General features: G+C 39.3%; 1 protein-coding gene across 6 annotated transcripts in view; it reads left to right on the top strand.

Moving 5' to 3' along the window:
* The window catches only part of patj (PATJ crumbs cell polarity complex component), a 200,292-nt gene that overhangs the window by 44,428 nt on the left and 136,076 nt on the right, over positions 1-19,788 (top strand). For all 6 annotated transcript variants that reach the window (XM_074636625.1, XM_074636621.1, XM_074636626.1 and 3 more), the window contains 2 exons: positions 15,958-16,170; positions 16,258-16,320. In XM_074636625.1, the coding sequence (XP_074492726.1) occupies positions 15,958-16,170; positions 16,258-16,320 (276 nt within the window). The remainder of the gene's footprint in view (positions 1-15,957; positions 16,171-16,257; positions 16,321-19,788) is intronic.

Here is a 19,788-nt window from a genome sequence, read left to right as displayed (position 1 = left end):
TTAATTATTCACAGCATTTGTAATCATCTCACCTGTTAGTTAGTTATGTTAACATGGTACAGGAGAAAGTCTTCAGCTCTGGTAAACTATGGTAAGCTAAGCTCCGGTGGTCTGTAGTCATGGTAACACAGAGACAGCTACTACTGTAAATAATATACCATTACTCTGATCTTCCATACATTTATCTTTTAGCAGAAATAATGAACTGACTACTGTTTCACATCTTCTATTTTCCACCCTGATGGTCGCTGTGTTTACACACCGTGTCATAGCGGTAGCATGTAGCTAATCCGTTAGCATGTAGCTACATGCTAACGGATTAGCTCTGTATCTCCCATCTGCCCACAGCTGTCTGCTCTCCTCTGGGATGATTCTGTCGGTCATTTCTCACAGATGGATCTGTAAAGACAGACGTAAAACAGAGTGTATGTTTACGGTTTACAGAGTTGATGCATGAGGTAAACACTGAGTTAACTAACAGAGCTATAAATAGTATTATTTACCTGAGAGAAACCGTCAGGAAAACCTGGAATCTGGACCGCAGATGTTCATCATGTGTCGCCGATTTCTGATCAGATTCCTCCGGTAACGTGCGCTGGGTGAAGTTTCTGGTTTATAAACTTTAAAGTGGTTTATAAGCTCTATTCTAGCTGCCTCTCCCTCCACTCCTCTCTCCAGAGCTTCTCCGGGAGGGAGGGTGAGGGTGACGCTGTTGTTGTTGAGGAAGTTTGCTCTGATTGGTCAGCGTTTTCTGTCAATCAGAGTGGGAGGAGACAGGCTGTGAATCAGTGGTTTTCAGACAGAGGCTGAATTAGGCTCTGAGGCAGGGAGACTCAGGCTGCAGTATGAGAAGAATAAAGGGTTTTTTGAACATTGCAGCATGTAAACATGTTCTAGTGCAACATTAAAATACATCTATGAACCTGGAAATGAGCATAATATGTGACCTTTAAAGGGAGATTTATCAAGTATTTAATACTCTTATCAGCATGGGAGTGGGCAAATATGCTGCGTTATACTATATACATATAAATATATGCTCTGAATTCCGTACAGAGAACCTTTAATGAACAAAGACAAACAACAGTGCTGTTAGTCTAACACAATGGTTCCCAAAGTTTTTCACGTCAAGGACCCCTAAACTGGCACAAATTAGACCACGGACCCCCATTTGATAAGATTGTGTCCCAGCGTTCCCTGTCTGATAGCATTTTTGCTTTAAGGTGTTTTATTACAGAAAGTGTATTAAACCCGTAACCAAAATAGTCCTACATTCTGTCATTGTGTTACTTATGGATGGAATTATAGTGAAAATAAATGATTTCCCTTTTTGCTAGGGACCACCTGGAACCCTCTCAAGGACCCCTGGGGGTCCCCTGACCCACCTTTGAAAACCACTGGTTTATCATACAGACAGACTTTCATGGATTGCACCAGAGTCTCAGCTACAGTACAGATTCTTGAGACACATTGAATTTGCTCCTGATTAACAGAGACGTCTTCATTTGGGAGGGGGATGATATATTTTGATTTAAAGTCCCCACAGGAGTCCTGAAATGAGTTAAATCATTTTAAACTCAACTTTCTCAGATTTTTCTAGTGACTAAAAGATTTCATATTTCGACTCGTCGCTGTCTGGGGAGTAGATTTGGGAAGCCCTGGTCTGTTGAGTTTTTCTCCCCCACCCTGCTTCAGCACTTTAGGCAGCGCTCCACCTCCAAGACCTCTGCCTCCTCCTCAGCTGCTCCTCCCTCCTCCTCCTCAGTCAGACCCAGCTGAGGCGGTGAAGGGGGGGAGGGCTCCAGGTTAACTCCCTGTTGGTCTACATCCATGTCAGCCTGCACATATAGTATCTGCCCAGGGGGCCTGTATGTATGTGTGTGTGTGGTGAAAATCATTATCTGTTTTCCTCTTTACAGCATTTGAACTGTATGATAAGAAATGAGGAATTAACACTTAAAGGTTATTTACATGTTATCAGATGGAATAAGATGCGTTGTGCCCGAGGGTGTGCGTGTGCGTGTGCGTGTGCGTGTGCGTGTGCGTGTGTGTGATTTCCATACGGCTAATGTGGCTCCTCACTTTCCTCATTGGCATCTTACCTCCTCATCTAAGGATGGAGGGGATATATTAACTAAACGGGCCCGTCCTCGCTCCCTTCAGCTTCATTTTGAGGAGACAGCTACTGTATGTTCCTCACTCCTCCGGGAGTCTCCTCCATATATATATATATATATATATATATATATATGTATATCAAATATTTGTCTTACTTTCCATTCTGGTTTGCATTAATAAGGTCTTTAAGTTGTCTATATTCAATTGTCTAAATCTAAGATTTCATGCTCCATTAATTGAATGCCTGATTGTTTCCATGCTTTTTATTTCCTTTAACACATGAAATGCAGCTGAATTGATTTATATAAAGAAAGTATTATTGTTCGAAACAGAACCATAATTCATCCGTTAAGCCTGTATCTCTCTGTTTGGTGTCGGCGATTTTACAGTTCAAAACTAAACCAACAGTAGTTCATCCATCAGCTGTCCTGATTCTGTTCCTTCACTTTCCTTCCTTCCTTTCATTGCTTCCTGGCAGTTTCTAAAGGCAGATGATGAGTATGAGGTCTTACTCTAAGTGTTGCTGTTCTGTAGTCGGGTCAGGATCAGCGTTTTCTTTTGGCAGGAGACAGTCAGGCAGAGAGCAGCAGTAGGTGCTGTGGATCTGAAGTGTCAGGGGCCACCAGGGGGCCTCTAGGGGGCCACCAGGGGCCTCTAGGGGGCCACAAGGGGGCCACCAGGGGGCCTCCAGGGGACCTCCAGCGGCCTCCTAATGGAGATAAATGATAGCTCTGGTTGTGGAGCAGCTTTGAGCTTCAGTATCATCTCTTACCAGAGCTCCTCATCTGAGCTGTCCTCTGGTTCCACTGGGAGCAAATTACCATCGTTCCCATCACACAGGAGGTTTATCCTATAGCACGTGTTCCCTACTTGCCACCATCTTGGCAGTAACTGGTGCAAGAAAAGCCTAATGTGCCACCATGGCTGAGGGGCTGAGACCCCTCTCAATCAAGCAAACAGACACACAATTATTTACCTGTTTGTCTTCCCTCTCAGTTGACGTTGTTCTGCCCCTGAAGCTTTGAGCTATTCTGCAGCACATATGTTGTTTGTAATGATAACAGTGGGAGCTTTGCCAAATTCATAATAATTTTTGGAACAACAACTCCCTGATTTGAGAAAGAAGCAGCTTCTCATTTTCAGCTGCTCACCGCTGGTTGAACATTGGTGGAAATGACCGAACTGTTTCCAGGTGATTTAATCAGCTGCAGCTAGCAGACGTTTAGGTTTTCTGTCTTCAAATTTGAGTTCTGCAAAAAAAGAAAAAAAAACCTCAGTATGCATTTTTCTAAAGTAGCATACTAGCATCCAGGGCCCAACATATAGGCTCCTCCAGTCCTAAATGGGGCCACTCAGACAGTCACTAAGAAGAAAAGTTAAAGATCAGATGAGACAGGTAACATATGGGCAGACAGACGGATATATAGGTGGATGGATAGATGCATTTAGATGGATGGTTGTACTTGTAGAAGGAGGTGCTGTAGTCAGGACAGATTTTAGGGTTGGAGAGCTGAGCTGTTGGCTGACAGGCAGGGTTCATCCGGCTAAAGCTCCTTTAAACCCCCCCACCCACCACCTTAACTCAGAACACAATGTCTAAAACTTGGGCCTGTGGAGACCTCAGGTGAAAGATTTGTTTTAATATATAATCCTTAAGATTGTCATGATATCAAACCTCATTCTTTTTCCAGCGATAGCAGTTGAATGTAAAGATGGATTTAAATGAAGGATTGTAATTTAGGCTGTCAAAGTTGACGTGAAAACACGTTAAACACAAATTAGTTTTAATGCGACCAACTTCTTTAATGCATTAATGCAACTTGCGATTTCTAGGTTGTAGCGGGCTCAGTTTTAAAGCTCGAGTGAAGATACTGGTATCATATGAAACTAGAGAACCTAATGAATTAGACCTCTGGTACCAACCATGTCATACTAGCTTGTCGCAAAGGAGACTAAATAACGCTCCAAACGTACGCTAAATGTTGACGAGGAAAAATTGTCATGGCCATTTTCAAGGGGGTCCCTTGACCTCTGACCTCCAGATGTGTGAATGTAAATGGGTTCTATAGGTACCCACGAGTCTCCTCTCTACAGACATGCCCACTTTATGATAATCACATGCAGTTTGGGGCAAGTCATAGTCAAGTCAGGACACTGACACACTGACAGCTGTTGTTGCCTGTTGGGCTGCAGTTTGCCATGTTATGATCGGAGCATATTGTTTTATGCTAAATGCAGTACCTGTGAGGGTTTCTGGACAATATCTGTCATTGTTTTGTGTTATTAATTGATTTCCAATATATATATACATTTTCATAAAGCAAGCATATTTGTCCACTCCCATGTTGATGAGAGTAAAATATACTTGATAAATCTCCCTTAAAGGTACATTGTGAACAGATACAAAATGTGCAATTAATCACGAAATAATGTATATATTATATTATGTTATATTATATTATAAATAAATATTTGAATGGAGTGACAGATCTATAAACACTCCAAGAACATTAGAGCTTTTTTTGTTTGTGTTATTTTTACTTATTAAGTTTACCCAAATTGTGAAACAAACAATCAAAATCAAACCTATTTTCCTACTTCTCTCTGCTGGTAACTTCTGTTTCTATCTATTGATGTACTGATATCAGCTGTTGATGTTTCTGCTGCTGCCTTAATGCAAAGGAGCTGCATAGAATTTCATTTTCAGGGTTTTAGCATTAAAAAAGCAGTTTTTTAAAAAGAAAACTCAGCAGTGATATATGTTTCCAGAAAAAAGTCCACAGAGCTCACTGTCAGCAGTTCTCAGCAGAAAGTGATTCACAGTGTGACTGTATAGTCGGGTTTTGTATTTGTTTTGTATATAATCTCATACATCACAGTTCATTCAGTCTCTATACGTCAACACCTTCATGAGCAGCCAATCAGAAAGCAGGTAGTGATTTCTCGCTCTCATTTCTTTACTTCATAAATGATGACATCGCCTGTGTGTGTGTGTGTGTGTGTGTGTGTGTGTGTGTGTGTGTGTGTGTGTGTGTGTGTGTGTGTGTGTGTGTGTGTGTGTGTGTGTGTGTGTGTGTGTGTGTGTGTGTGTGTGTGTGTGTGTGTGTGTGTGTGTGTGTGTGTGTGTGAGACACCAGCTGGAACCAACACATACGTTGTATTCCTACACTTGTGAGGACCCTCTTTGACCTTAATCTAAACCAAGTTTTAACTGTAAATCAGCCTTTTGAATAAACAAAGACCAAACTTTCCTTAACATTCTAAAGCTCAAGTTTATTGTCATCTGCAGAGAAACCACCATAAATTATGAAATATCTTGCACACAAAATTGAGAACATAAAAAAGTCCTCAATTTGTTCCCTCAAATGTTCCCATTTCAAAAATGCCCTCACTTTCTTAAATGTTCTCACTTTCCAAAAATGTAAAGGGAGCCACTGACATAAAATATAGGCGGCATTATGAAATATCTCAGTCACAAAGAAATGTGAAAATGACTCAGAAATGACTTCACTTTAAAACTTCCTCGTTTTCCAAAATTGTCCTCACTTTCATCACTTAAATTTGCAAAAGCAAAATAAGCAGTGGTTCCCAACCTTTTTCCTCACCCTCTGTCATTGACTAAACTGACAACCCCAGCTAAGTGACATACTGTATTTTATGGATATTTCATATTATATTCAATGTATAACAATAACAGTAACAGGGCGGCTGTAGAGTAAGAGGGTAGAGCAGGTTGTACACCAGTCGGAAGGTCGGTGGGTCAATACCCGGCTACTCCGGGTCATATGTCGATGTGTCCTTGAGCAAGACAATTAACCCCAAATTGCTCCCAAATGAGTATTTAGATTAGATCCTGATGGGCAAAGTTGTCACCTTAGCAGCCTCTGCCATCAGTGTATGAATGTGTGTGTGAATGGGTGAATACTGATATGTAGTGTAAAGTTGGAAGACTAGAAAAGCGCTATATAAATGCAAGTCCATTGAACAATTACCATAACAATACGGAACAACTGATAAACTGTACAATTAACCCAAATAGTGAACACAACAACTGCAGGAAGTTTGTGTCAAATGAGCCATTTAGATGAATTTTGAGCAGATTATTTCCTGTGAATATTGCATCAGAGATGATATTTTTAGGAACTTTTAATACAATTCTTGGCTTTTCCATTGTTCTATTATCATTGGTTGTTTTAACTGTGTACTTTTCTAATGCAGGACGAGGCTGTTCAGTAGAGAGGGAAGGCTCTGTGAATATAGCTTGTGTTCAGGTCTTCACCATGCCCTTATCCTATTTATATGTTAAATAATAATTTAATTTAGTTTTCATCACAGAAATTAATGAAAAACTGAGATTTAGGTCAACTGTATATTAAAAAAAAGTTATTTTACACCCCTTAATATGGGGGTCGGTACCCCCGGGTTGGGAACCACTACCGAAAGGATGTATGTCACTGACAGATACATATTATAAAATATCTAACACACTAAAGTGCAATCATGAAATATCTTGGCTTTTCCAGAAAGGTCCTCTCTTTTGTCACTTAAAGAACATTAGCAAAAGTAACATAACTATTAACATAGTTAGCTTTTACTTTCCAAAAATATCCACACATTCTTTTTTTTTTTACAAAAAAATGTTATATGCAAAGCATATTTTGAATATGAAAAACTGAATAAAACGAGGTAGACAGAAAATTGAATGTGTTGAGATTAAAATACAGTAAATCAGCAAAGACAAAATAACCAACAAAAACAGTTTTCAAGTTTGTTGATAACTGATAAGTTGATAAAATAAAATACAGTAAATACATAGTCTTATATTCATCTTTCTTCCAATTTTAAAGTGCATACAGTATGGTTTAAAAAGAAAAGTAAAAAAACAATCTGAGGTTCTGACTCCAGTATTTCACCTCAGAGTGAAACCGACTCAACAGTTTTCTCAAAATAAAAGAATCAACTTGTCTCCCTCTCTCTCCCCTCTCGTTCCTCTATATCTCTCGCCCAAGGGCATGTCGGCCCAGTGTTCCTGCCAAAGTGTTTCCTGTTACTGACTCTCCGGCTGTCAGAGTCGAGTGAAAGATGGTTGGAGGCAATAAGAGAAGAGCTGATCATTCTGTCTGTCTGGAGTCAGGCGGATAGTTTCCACTAAAATCTGACACCTTTTAAAATGGGACCAGTTTCATACCCCAAAAATGTGTTTTCTCCAAAGAGAAGCAAAACAAATGCAGGTCTACTAAAGCAGAGATACAGTGATCAAATCTACTATCACTTGGAAGTGATCAAATAGTATCAGATCCATCATACTGAAGTGACTCTGATGGACTGATGTCCAGTTGTTGTTTTCAAGGACACTGTCAGCACTATATAGCAACTTCTCATTAGAGTTTACTGTCTGTAGTGGAGGTTAATTAACTTTTAATTGAATTTTAGAAATGCAATTCATAGATTTATTAGGGCTGTCAATCGATTAAATATTTTATAGTGATTAATCTGCATGATTGTTCATAGTTAATCGTGATTAATCTTAAATTAATCACATTTTTTTATCTGTTCAAAATGTACCTTAAAGGGAGATTTGTCAAGTATTTAATCCTCTTATCAACATGGGAGTGGACAAATATGCTGCTTTATGTAAATTGTGTATATATTTATTATTGGAAGTCAATCATCAACACAAAACAATGACAGATATTGTCCAGAAACCCTCACAGGTACTGCATTTAGCATAAAACAATACGCTCCAATCATAACATGGCAAACTGCAGCCCAACAGGCAACAACAGCTGTCAGTGTGTCAGTGTGCTGACTTGACTATGACTTGCCCCAAACTGCATGTGATTATCATAAAGTGGGCATGTCTGTAAAGGGGAGACTCGTTGGTACCCATAGAACCCATTTACATTCACTGATCTGGAGGTCAGAGGTCAAGGGACCTTTTTGAAAATGACAGTTTTTCCTCGCCAAAATTTAGCATAACTTTCATATGATACCAGTATCTTCACTCCAGCTTTAAAACTCAGCCCACCACAACCTAAAAGTCACAAGTTGCGTTGATGTATTAAAGAAGTTAGTGGCGTTAAAATGAATAGAAAAAGTTAATTACGTTTTTAGAATTTATCCGAGGCATGGCAATCTTTGATGGCTCCATGCCAATGCATTTTTTCAGTATACTCCAGATGCTGACGTCATTCCTGGAGAACAGGGAGCCGGTGGAGATGTTCTGTTCTTGTTATCGCGTCATTTTCGCGTTAACTTTGACAGCCCCTAAAATTCATATAGTTTCTTGAAAATCTAAGCTCCGGTTGACCATGGCTCAGGAGGTAGAGCAGCTCATCAACTGCAGGGTTGGTGGTTTGATTCCCCTCCTGCACACATGTTCAAGTGTCCTTGAAAACAAACAGGAGGGAAGTTGCAAATGTCACATGGCCCACAAATGCACAGGAAGCGATCTGCAAATGCGCAGATAGCATTCTATGTGTAGAAATAGATGCACAAATGCGTGTTTATCACTTTACATGTAAACCTTAAAATATGTATTTACAGAGTAAGTTATGTGTATTTGCAAATCACCCTGTATTTTTGTGGATGTGACTTTACACAACACAAATACAAAAACACGTTTGTGGGTAGTGAAATATTTGCAGATCATGGTACATATTTGTGAATTGTCTTCTGCGGATTACAACTATTATCTACAGATCTGCTGCGGTACCAATCGGACAAAATTCTGTAAACAAACAGGAGGGAAGTTGCAAATGTCATGTGGCCCATAAATGCACAGGAAGCGATCTGCAAATGCGAAATAGATGCACAAATGTGTAGATATCACTTTACATGTAAACCGTAAGATACGTATTTACAGAGTAAGTTATGCGTATTTGCAAAAACTGCCCTGTATTTTTGTGAATGTGACTGAAATGTGGCAGAAATGAATAAAGAAATGTGTAAAGAAAAGAATACAGAAATAAATAAGTTTGGGGAAATAAATAAGGGGTAAAATGCAAAGGGAAAATCATGCATAAATAAATGCATAAATACATAAATAATTACATTCATTTAAAAATAAATATAAACCAAATAAAAAATAAGTGCAAAACTAAATACATACATTTAAAAATTATTTTAAATAAAAAAACAAGTGCAAAAATAAATGCAAAACTGAATGAATAAATTAAAAATAAGAAAATTAAACAGAAGAGATAAATAAATAGAAAAGCAAATTAAAACTGAAATATCAATTTATGTTGCATTGTTATCAATTCATTAAATGCTACATTTATTTAATACTATTTTTGCTACATTTAATGACATTAATTTATCGAGTCATTTATATATTTATTCATTTATTTCTGAATTTGGAAGGTTCCATCCTCAATACACAGTCAGCGTTCCAGTTCATCCCAAAGGTGTTGGATGGGGTTGAGGTCAGGACTCTGTGCAGACCAGTCAAGTTCTTCCACACCAAACTGGGAAAACCATTTCTTTATGGAGCTGGCTTTGTGTCATGTTGAAGCAGGAAAGAGACAAACACTAACTAATAAATCATTGCATGCTGAACCATTAAGATTTGGAATTAAGAGCAGGAAAAACAGACCCAGCTTATGTAGACAGGAGTGTTCATATACTTTTGGCCTTAAAGTTTATATTTATTATGAGACAATGGAAGAAAGTATGGGAAGTTTGTTCTTCATATTATCAAACTTCAGAGGCCCTGAAAGGTCTCGAGTATGTTTAGAATAAAAATGTAAAGTCTAAAGTTCAGTCTCAGAGCTCCTAAAATACTTTGACTGTGCTTATTTCATTTCCAGAGTTTCATTCTAACTGGCATCATAAAGGTCTCAACAACTTTGTTTAGACATTCTGCAACCTACATATCCCAAAAAAAACTCATTGTTATCTGCGCACGAAAAGCCAACCGTGGAAACATTTCACTACTTTTGGCAATGTACATTTTTAATTTCTTTATTTTCTCTCTCACACTTTCTCCTACGTTTCTGATATCTCCACTTTTTTGACAGCAGAGGCCTTTCTTTTTCCGGAGGATCTTGTAGGAGTGAAGGACTTGAGTTCTGACTCCTCACCACCTGTAGCCATGTTGTTCATTCTAAAAATACAGCTCGGCTTTGTTCTGGCAGCCTGAAACTTGGCACGGCAGCTCGTGCTGCAGCGCGGGCGATGCCCAGGGTTCAGCACAGGGGAATTCACAAAATGTACATCCGCTCTAACCAAGAGAGGTTTTATAGTTGGTATATGAATCTCTGAAGGGTTTGGATTCGGGGAGGACCGGGCCTCCTGGTTACTCTGGTTAAACAGACGGAGCAGAGACGAGGGCTTGTTTGTGGAGTTTTCCCTCTTTACTTTTGGACAAAGTTAGAGGATAAGTAGAAAAGTGCACTCAGTAGAGTGCAGATTTCCACCAGGTGTGTCTGGGGGCATGTGGGTGGACCAGGGAGTGTATGGCAGACTGTGTGTCCAGTGTGTATGCATGACAGTAGTGGGTAATGACGGGGAGACGGTACGCGGGTTATTATCAAGGTGTAACCAGAGTAGACTGTCTATAGAGAGCTCCAGGGATGATGTATTTCTGTAGGCCAACAGGAAGTTAGCATCGCCCTGGTTCCCTCCACAAAAAGCCAATAGGATGTTTCCATTGGGTTTTGGATTATTGCAGAAAATAATCCCTGTGGCAAACACACGTTTATGATACTTAAACGTTCTGTTAAGCAAGATAATCTTCAGAAATGAACACCACTTCTATGATTTTTGTAGCATAAATGCAATCAGCAGAAGTAAAAAGCTAACGTAGGCTTTAAACAAACTCCACCACGGTCGCATGAACGCGAGGCTGTAAAGGCGGACAAGTCTGCGTGATGATGTTTGGTATTAGCCACCGCCGTTTTTAAGACACATTAAGGCTTCAAAATTCACGAGTGGGGTATTTATTCGTATCTTATGTCGTAGAACAAAATATTAAAATGTCTTCAGCTTGTGTTAACCACAGACCTGATTTCAGGCATCTAACTAAAAACCCATTCAACAAACCCATTGACTTCCACACGAGGGAACCGGAAGTCCTAAAATGCTAACTCATTTCTGGGTTTTAGGAATCATTCCTGTAGCACTCTATTAGAGACAAAACTCAGACTCAATATAAATGTCCATATAAAGTAGATAGTATTATTGACAGTGATAGGTTGTTGTATGGTGCTAAACACAACCAAACGTAGTGTGGCATGCATGTTGGTTTTGATGTAGAGAGATTAGCTCTGTTAGCTGTTAGCTCCATTAGCCAAACACACTGCAGGTCTCTGCTGCCCACTGGCCGCTAACAGCTAACCAGCTCTCCTCCCAGTGATAGTTGTCATATACATGTCCGTAGTTATTCGTGATTAGGCGCAAATTAATCGCACATTTATGATCTGCTCAAAATTTACCTTAAAGGGAGATTTGTTAAGTATTTAATAATTTTATCAACATGGGAGTGGGCATATAATATGCTGCTTTATGCAAATACATGTATATATTTATTATTGTAAATCAATTAACAACACAAAACAATGACAGATATTGTCCAGAAACCCTCACAGGTACTGCATTTAGCATAAAACAATATGCTCAAATCATAAAGAACCAATTTGCAGGTCAAGAGACCCCTTTTTCTCGCCAAAATTTTGTTTAAGTTTGGAGCGTAATTTACTCTCGTTCTCGACAAGCTAGTATGACTTTAGAAAAACCTAAAGAATCCATTGGTATCCTTTTAGGTTTTTCTAGTTTCATATGATACGAGTATCTTCACTCTAGCTTTATAACTGAGCCCGCTACAACTTAAAAATCGTTGCGTTAATGGGTTAAGAAATTTGTGGCCTTAAAACTAATTTGCGTTAATGCGTTATTATCGCATTAATTTTAACAGCCCTAATACTGTGCATACAAAAATCCCTTTCATCCCAGAAGCGTCCCGGTTAAGATCTCCTTTTGTCCCCAACACATTTTCTATCACATCTAGGACGACGGGATGCCGTTAGTCTTGAGCCCTGTTGTAAACGACCACTGCTGTAATGTTTGATTGAATGAATCCACACCACTTGCATTGGCGTGCAAATTTGGACAGGAACAATGCGTAATTCGTAGTGGAAACGATATTCTAAATTTTAGCAGTTGTTGATGACTTGTGGTCCCTACAGGTTAAGAGGAGTGAGGAGTCAGCTAAAACAGAGCAGTCAATAAAAACGTTTTTCTCAGAAATCGTGAATCATCACAACCACGAGAGTTGCTTGAGCAGTCATAAGTGTGCACAAAAACTATTAGGCTGATGGGTCCAGTAATATGCGAGATTAGCTGCGAACAGACAGACACACACACGACTGAACGCATGATCCCCTCCAAATTTACGCCCCGCGGAGATAATGAATTACCTCCAGACTTCTTTTATTATTTTTAAAACTTGTTCTAAACTTCAAAAAAACTAAATGTTTCACAAAAGCTGAAAGCGCTGACTTTCCCATTTATATCCATGGCCTCAGTGAAGACCTGCATAATTAATACAACACTGGACTTAATGTTACAGGTCCTTACATTCCTAATCATTCGTTAGGAGGAACTCTTTCGGGACTAATTATAGGTTCAAATAAATGCTAAGCTAGCAGGTCAGCTGAACATGCAAAAATCTGAAATTTCTACATGTATGAATATCATCAATGAAGAATAACTTTCTCAATATGAAATGAATGATGAATAAGATACACCTTTATTTATCAAGAGGGAAATTGCAGTGCAGCAGTTGCAGTACAAAATAAGAAAGAGTGCAAATATATACAAACGAAATACAAACAGTTATCAATAAAGTGCAAAAACAAAATGTACACAATGCCAGAAATGTAAACCGGTTAACGGTAAGATCATAAAAATAAACGGGTTGATGGTAAGAATAAATATTACTTAATACTACTTCTAAATATGATATAAAGCTGTTTTTTGATTGAAGTTCTCATGGAAACTAACAACTGCTTATAAAAAATGAATTAAATTATTTTAAAGGAATTACAACTAACTTATTAAAATGATGGAAGAAGTTTAATAGAAGTTTGTCTCTACCCCATAATTAGTACCAAATTATATATGTTTATATATGTTTTTTTTCCCCAAAAAATTTCAGGAAATTAGAAAATAATAGACCCGTGAAGCATCACCCAGTACGGCTCTGTATAGATACAAAACTCATGTTGAACACCTCACCCAAAAACTAAAATATCGGTGGGAAATTCATGAAAGGATTACACAGCTTTTGCGGCCTCTAAACCGGCACAAATTAGACAAAAAGAAGCGTCTTCAGAGAGTTGGCGGTAACTGAAGCACATTCACGAGACATTCACGGTAAGACTTTCCAGCAGTAATTGTAGCCAGGCGAAGGCATCATCATGCCATCTTCTTTTACAGTCTGAAGGTGTGTGTTTGAAAACACCAACAGCACTGACAGACTGGGGCATTAAATCCCAAATATGGTTTCTCTCGGTCACGTTTAAATTTCTTGCCTGAAGTTTTGAGGAATGCCTCTGCCCCTCGTCTCGCCTGAAAACGTAATGTTTCTCTTTCTCTCTGCCGTCGTTCGGCCTACTGTGTTCTTGGTGCAAAGACATCTTTATATTTTGCCACATGGATAATTGCAATCAGACGCAAAAAGGGCAAGTTGCACTCAGTTACAAAACTTTATGAGCACGTTTGCGCTGTAATATCATTAGCGCAATATCTTTTGTGAATCAGACCTTGACACAGGGAAGATAGCGGTTGAAGGTGATGCACAATGTGATGTAAGTCTTATATTAGAGCAAAGCTTGTTTCTCTTCTTAAAAACAGAAACAAACATCATACAATCAACTTTACTTTATTAACTATACTATTAATAAGGTCTTGTTATCTATAACTCATAATAAGTTGTTATTAACTGTAGTTGAGTTCATAGCGAATAACAACAGACACTTTGGGGAACTTGAAATAGTAATTTAACTGCGGGCTGAAAAGCAGTTTCTCTGTGTCATCTCTGGGTGCACTGTGACGACACCCAAAGTGATGTCCCTGTGTACTGACACACCCTGGAGCACACTTTGACATCAGAGCAGCAAAAACAAGATTTTCAGAGGGTGTTCTTTAAAGCATTGCTTGCTGATATTTTTGATACTATTTGTAATTTGAGAATTGAATTTCTGACTTAACCTTTGGGAATAACAATCTAAGCTCAAAGTTCCACTTACTATTCATTTGGAGCTTTCAGCTTCATCTCACAGTCTTCAGCGAACAGATGCCAAAATCCATCCTTGGACAGAGACGAGGGTTTATGATCTTTACGCAAGTGATTAACATACAGAACACACAGAAACTTGTGATGATGATTGATGGTGCACAAAAGAAATGCACCCTCAGAGCAAAGTGAGCATCCAGCAGTTGAACCCAAAGAGTGTTTACAGACTCAGGCAGATCAGATTTAAGACGATCCACGGCCTGAAACGTTAGCATATTGGATTATTAGATGTTATTTTAACTACTGAGAGCTGGTTGGAAACCAGACGGTTAAGATTCTGTCCTGTTGTTGCTTTAGATCTGAGCTGCTGAACTGAGCATGAAAGGGTCATTTTGCACTTCAAAGTTTTTAAGTCATCAAACTCTAAACTTCTCTTCTTCTGTGGACAGTTTTCATTTTAAACATTTAAATGTATCTCCTTAAATCTGGTCATTTGTCTTTCCTCCCTCCATTCGTTTAGCTTGACCTCCTTATTGTTGGTTTCTGTAAAGTTTGATGATCATGAGGTGAAGCCTCTTCTTCCATCGACCTCCCCTCTGCATGTTTGTGTGTTGTTGTGTTTGTTTGGATGGATTTTCTGTCATTTCTCTGGTCTCTGTCTCCCCCTGCCTGTCTCTCTGCTGCTTTGCTTTCCTGTCTCTCTCTGCTGAGACTCAGTCTGAATGATGGGATGATAACTGTCTTCCTCTCTCTGACTTTCTCTCCTGTGATGGGGGAGGAAGAGGAGGAAGAGGGGCGCTTTCTGTACCTCACAGCTCTTGAGCTCGTATCACACCTGTGTCACACTCTCCGACAGGTTCAAAGGCAGAGATGTAGTCTGAGTTTTATGGTCCAGTTTGTTTCCTGGAAGGTTGCTGGATTGAACCCCCTGCTGACAAACAGACGGGTGGCCTCCAGTAGAGGATTGTTCACGGGTCTTTAGCTCAGTGGTTCCCAAAGTGTGTGCCAAGAATGTGTTCATTTCCATCTTTTTTTGTATGGGTTTTCAATAACATCTCAACTGATCTCAACATGGCTGCCGGGTCTCAAACTTTCTCATTTTACAGCTAAACAGTTCACTACAAGATGATTCTGAAAACATTTGAGGCGAGAAATAGGCATTAAAGTAACAGAATATTGATTCATATTGACACATTATTGATCAGTGCTGCCCAGTTTGACTGTCTGGTCGGAGTTTGCGAATGACTGACATTGTAAATACTGTCAGGACATAGTGACCGTTTTACAAAAATAACTTTTTTTAATCATATTTGCTCCAATTCTACGCACTGCAGCTTTAAGTGGAAATTTTTGAAATAAAATATTGAACTTGCATTAATAAAAAGCTTGTTTAAAAAGATAACGTTTAGAGAATTGATTTGAAAGATGTCACTGACTCTGCACGCCTCGGATCTTCAGGCAGAGTTCCAAAGCCTGATTTGGTTTGTGTTTTTCTTTGATGACGTCTATCTCTTGTATTAATCTCGTACAGAGGCTGAATGTACTTAATCTAAGTAGCCAGATGAATATAACGTAACGGTGATCTTTAACTTTGTGTCCAGGACCCGCTGGATCCCGGTCGGTGTGTGATGGTGATCCGTTCTCTGGTCCCCGGCGGTTCAGCAGAGCATCACAGGGGTTTACTTCCCGGAGACCAGCTGGTGTCGGTCAACCAGACCCAGTTGGACCTGCTCACCCTGGGCCAGGCCGTGGAGGTCCTGAAGTCTGCCCCGCCTGGCACAGTCCGCCTGGGCATCCGCAAGCCTCTGGTGGTGGTACGTCTCCACCTTCTAGTTTCTAATGAATGACATTTTCTTCAGGTGCAGCTTCATGTGTTTATTCTGTCTGAACTATTTGTGCAGTTGGAGGGACCAGAGAGGAGCAGCCAAGTGTCTCCCAACAACACACAACTGCCTGTGCCAAAGGTAACACACACACACACACACACACACACACACACACACACACACACACACACACATTTATCTTCTACATGTTATGACCAAATGTATGCAGATCCCCATCCACATCCTTCAGTGTACTGTCAATTCACTCCTTAATCGTTTTGTCTATAAAATATCAGAAATTAGTGGAAAAAATACCCTTTAAAATGTCCCACAGTCTAAGGCAAGGGTCTCTAACAAGTAGCTTGTGAGCTACCATTAGCTAAAGGTTCAAAGAATATCTACATAAATGTAATAACACAAAGTTTATTTGTAAACCTGTTTACATTTCTATCCAATCAAAGTCACATACATCCTTCTGGCACAAAATGATTATTTGCCAATTAAACATGTGTGTCTGATTTGCGGTGCGAGCGTGTCAGTCGGTAAAAGATGTAACGTTGAGCAATACTTCACCAAAGTCCACGGCAACTTTTCATGGGACTTTCTGGCTGTTAGCAGTCTACGAACAGGGCGGGATTGTAATAGAGGTGATGACTGCGGTGGCTGAAACGTTATTGAAGGACCGTAAAAGTAAGACAGAAATGATGTCTGCTATTGGCGATGTACACCTTGGTGCTACGAGTAGCTCTCGGCAACTTGTCAAATTAACTCTCCGAGGAAAAAAAGGTTGGAGACCCCTGGTCTAAGGTGATCTATTTAGATTTATAGAACTTGTTTTATTCGAACAACAGTCAAAAAATCCAAATATATTTAGTTTACAATCACATATGACAAAGAAGAACATCAAATCCTGACATTTGAGAGGCTGGAACCAGAGGAAAAATTCATATTTTTATTTTCTTTATTTTAATCATTGCAGATCTTGTCTGTTATTCTTGGTTGTAGGGAAATCTTGATGCTGCAACATGCAGTGATAATTTAAATCAGTGGTTCCCAACCTTGTGTCTGGTCCCCCCTTAGTGGGGCGCCAAAGATCACAGGGAGGGATTTGTCTGCTCTGAGGTTGTCAAAATTAGATTTGCTCATGTATAACTAAAATCATAATAACTTTACTTTCTGGATAATTTATACAGAAGTCTGTATATAAAACTATTTTTAATATATATTTTTTTGCTACTTAGGAGGCCACATTCTGTTTAAATCTGGTATTTCTGCTCAGGTGCAGATAAAGATCAGGCTACACTAATATTATTAGTATTATACTTTTTGTAGAATTAGATTCTAGTGGTGGCTGCATAGGATTGTTTCAGACTCGTGTGATCCAAAAATCTCCAACAACTGAAGGCCCTTTCAGACACAACGGCACCACTGCGCTCTGAAACCCGTTATTTCCAACGGCTTTCGCCACGCCACGACGGCTTTGCTGTGATACTGTGATGTGCGGCAAACGCAGCTCAAACCGCGCAGCGATGTCGCAAGCAGCACTCCTCCGCTGGGAAAAGACATTTGGTGTAGCTCTATTGCCGTAAACAGTAGGGCTTATGGCTTATAGACGCTGTACAGCGCCAGAAACAGGTTGGGATAACGAAAAGAAAAATATTCATCTCTCTAACACATGATGCATTCATACGTGCGCTTACACACATAAACACACAGACACACACATAGAAACGGAGAGGGAATCTACGTTACCATGTCAAAGGATAACCTCTTTCTCTTTACGACATACTTCACTCACCCTTCACTCAGTCAGTAAGAGAAACAGTCTCATTCTCAGTCAGATAAACATCTGCAAGAATTCATTTTTTCTCTTGTGGCTGGTTGCAACTTTACGCATGAAGCATCTTGTTGCGCGCATGGTAGTGCAGAGCCCTCTGTCCAGTTCCCATTCAGTCAGGAGTAGGCTACCACACAAAGTGTGTGGCTTGAGTCCCGGTAAGCCCATACATTAACACAGCAGTGGGTGTTGTACTCTGTACAGATTGTAAAGCCCTTTGAGGCATATTTGTGATTTGTGATTTTGAGCTTTATAGATAAAATGAACTAGAGGACATTCATATCCAACACCAGATCTTTCAACAGAGAATGGTTATCTCTCTCTCTCTCTCTCTCTCTCTCTCTCTCTCTCTCTCTCTCTCTCTCTCTCCCTCTCTCCCTTGCTTTCTCTGAGATGTTAATCAAGTCACTCCAGACTAATTGGACCATTAAGATTTTCTCCTCTTTCACATCATTCTCTCCCTCCCTCTTCCTCCCTCTTCCTCCTCCTCGCTGCCTCTTCCCTCCATCTCTCTTCATCTTCCACAGTTAAATCTCTTCTTTCTCTTTATCTCTTCCCTCTTAACTCATTTCACTCCAGTTTACTTTATTGGTCCGGGTATCAGAGGAACAGCGCTGCTGAGGCATTTGACTATAAAGAAAAGCAAATAGAGAAATAAATAGATGTAAATAAATATGTGGAGCATGACAGGAACGGATGAGAAATGGATGCAGAGTTCAGACTGGATTTATCTCCGTGGAAACATCCAACAGGTTCAGGCTGAATTTATCTCTCTGCTGTAAAACAAGACGATACAAACACTGATAACTGGAAGAGAATATGATATGACAAATACTTCACTGTCCAGATAATTACAGTTCATAAATGAAATGTTTTTGTTTTTTGGTTGTCACATCTCTTCTAAAGTTTTTTACAGAAAGATGAAACAATAGGAGTCAAGAAAGAGAACCAGAAAGTATAAACTGTACGAAGACTGTCTTGGTAGTTAAATTAATATACGATATTGTACAAGGGTGCACAGAAGATACTGACCGACACTGGATTTATGAGGCCGATATTTTGTTTATTTATTTATATTTTATAATATAATATATTTGAGAGTTTAGAAAATAAGATTTATTCACCAATATTACTTTTTTTTTGGCATAAACACACAACATAAGTGATCATTTTTCATCAGGATCCCTTACATTTAATTCGCAAAGAATTATGTCCAAGATATGTACCAAGCATTACCATTATTTTTTCACAGTGAAGACACGGGCAGGAAGCATGGAGGGAATGTTATACATCACATCAGACACGTTTTTGACATTTTTGCACTGTATTTTGTTTGTTGTATCGACAATCACTCATGACTGCAGTTCACACTTTGTGCAGCAACAAATACAACTAAGTAACAGTATATGATCACTATAAACTAGGGCTGTCAATCGATTCAAATATTTAATCGCGATTGATTGCATGATTGTCCATAGATAATAGTGATTAATCACAAATGAATCGCACATTTTCTTTATCTGTTGAAAATGTAAAGGGAATTTGTCAAGTATTTAATACTATTATCAACATGGGAGTGGACAAATATCCTGCGTTATGCAAATGTATGTATATATTTATTATTGGAAATCAATTAACAACACAAAACAATGACAGATATTGTCCAGAAACCCTCACAGGTACTGCATTTAGCATAAAACAATATGCTCAAATCGTAACATGGCAAACTGCAGCCCAACAGGCAACAACAGCTGTCAGTGTGTCAGTGT

The sequence above is a fragment of the Sebastes fasciatus genome, chromosome 5, assembly GCF_043250625.1.
Source record: "Sebastes fasciatus isolate fSebFas1 chromosome 5, fSebFas1.pri, whole genome shotgun sequence".
In the NCBI taxonomy this organism is placed as follows: Eukaryota; Metazoa; Chordata; class Actinopteri; order Perciformes; family Sebastidae; genus Sebastes; species Sebastes fasciatus.
This window is presented reverse-complemented; position numbering and strand designations above follow the sequence as displayed.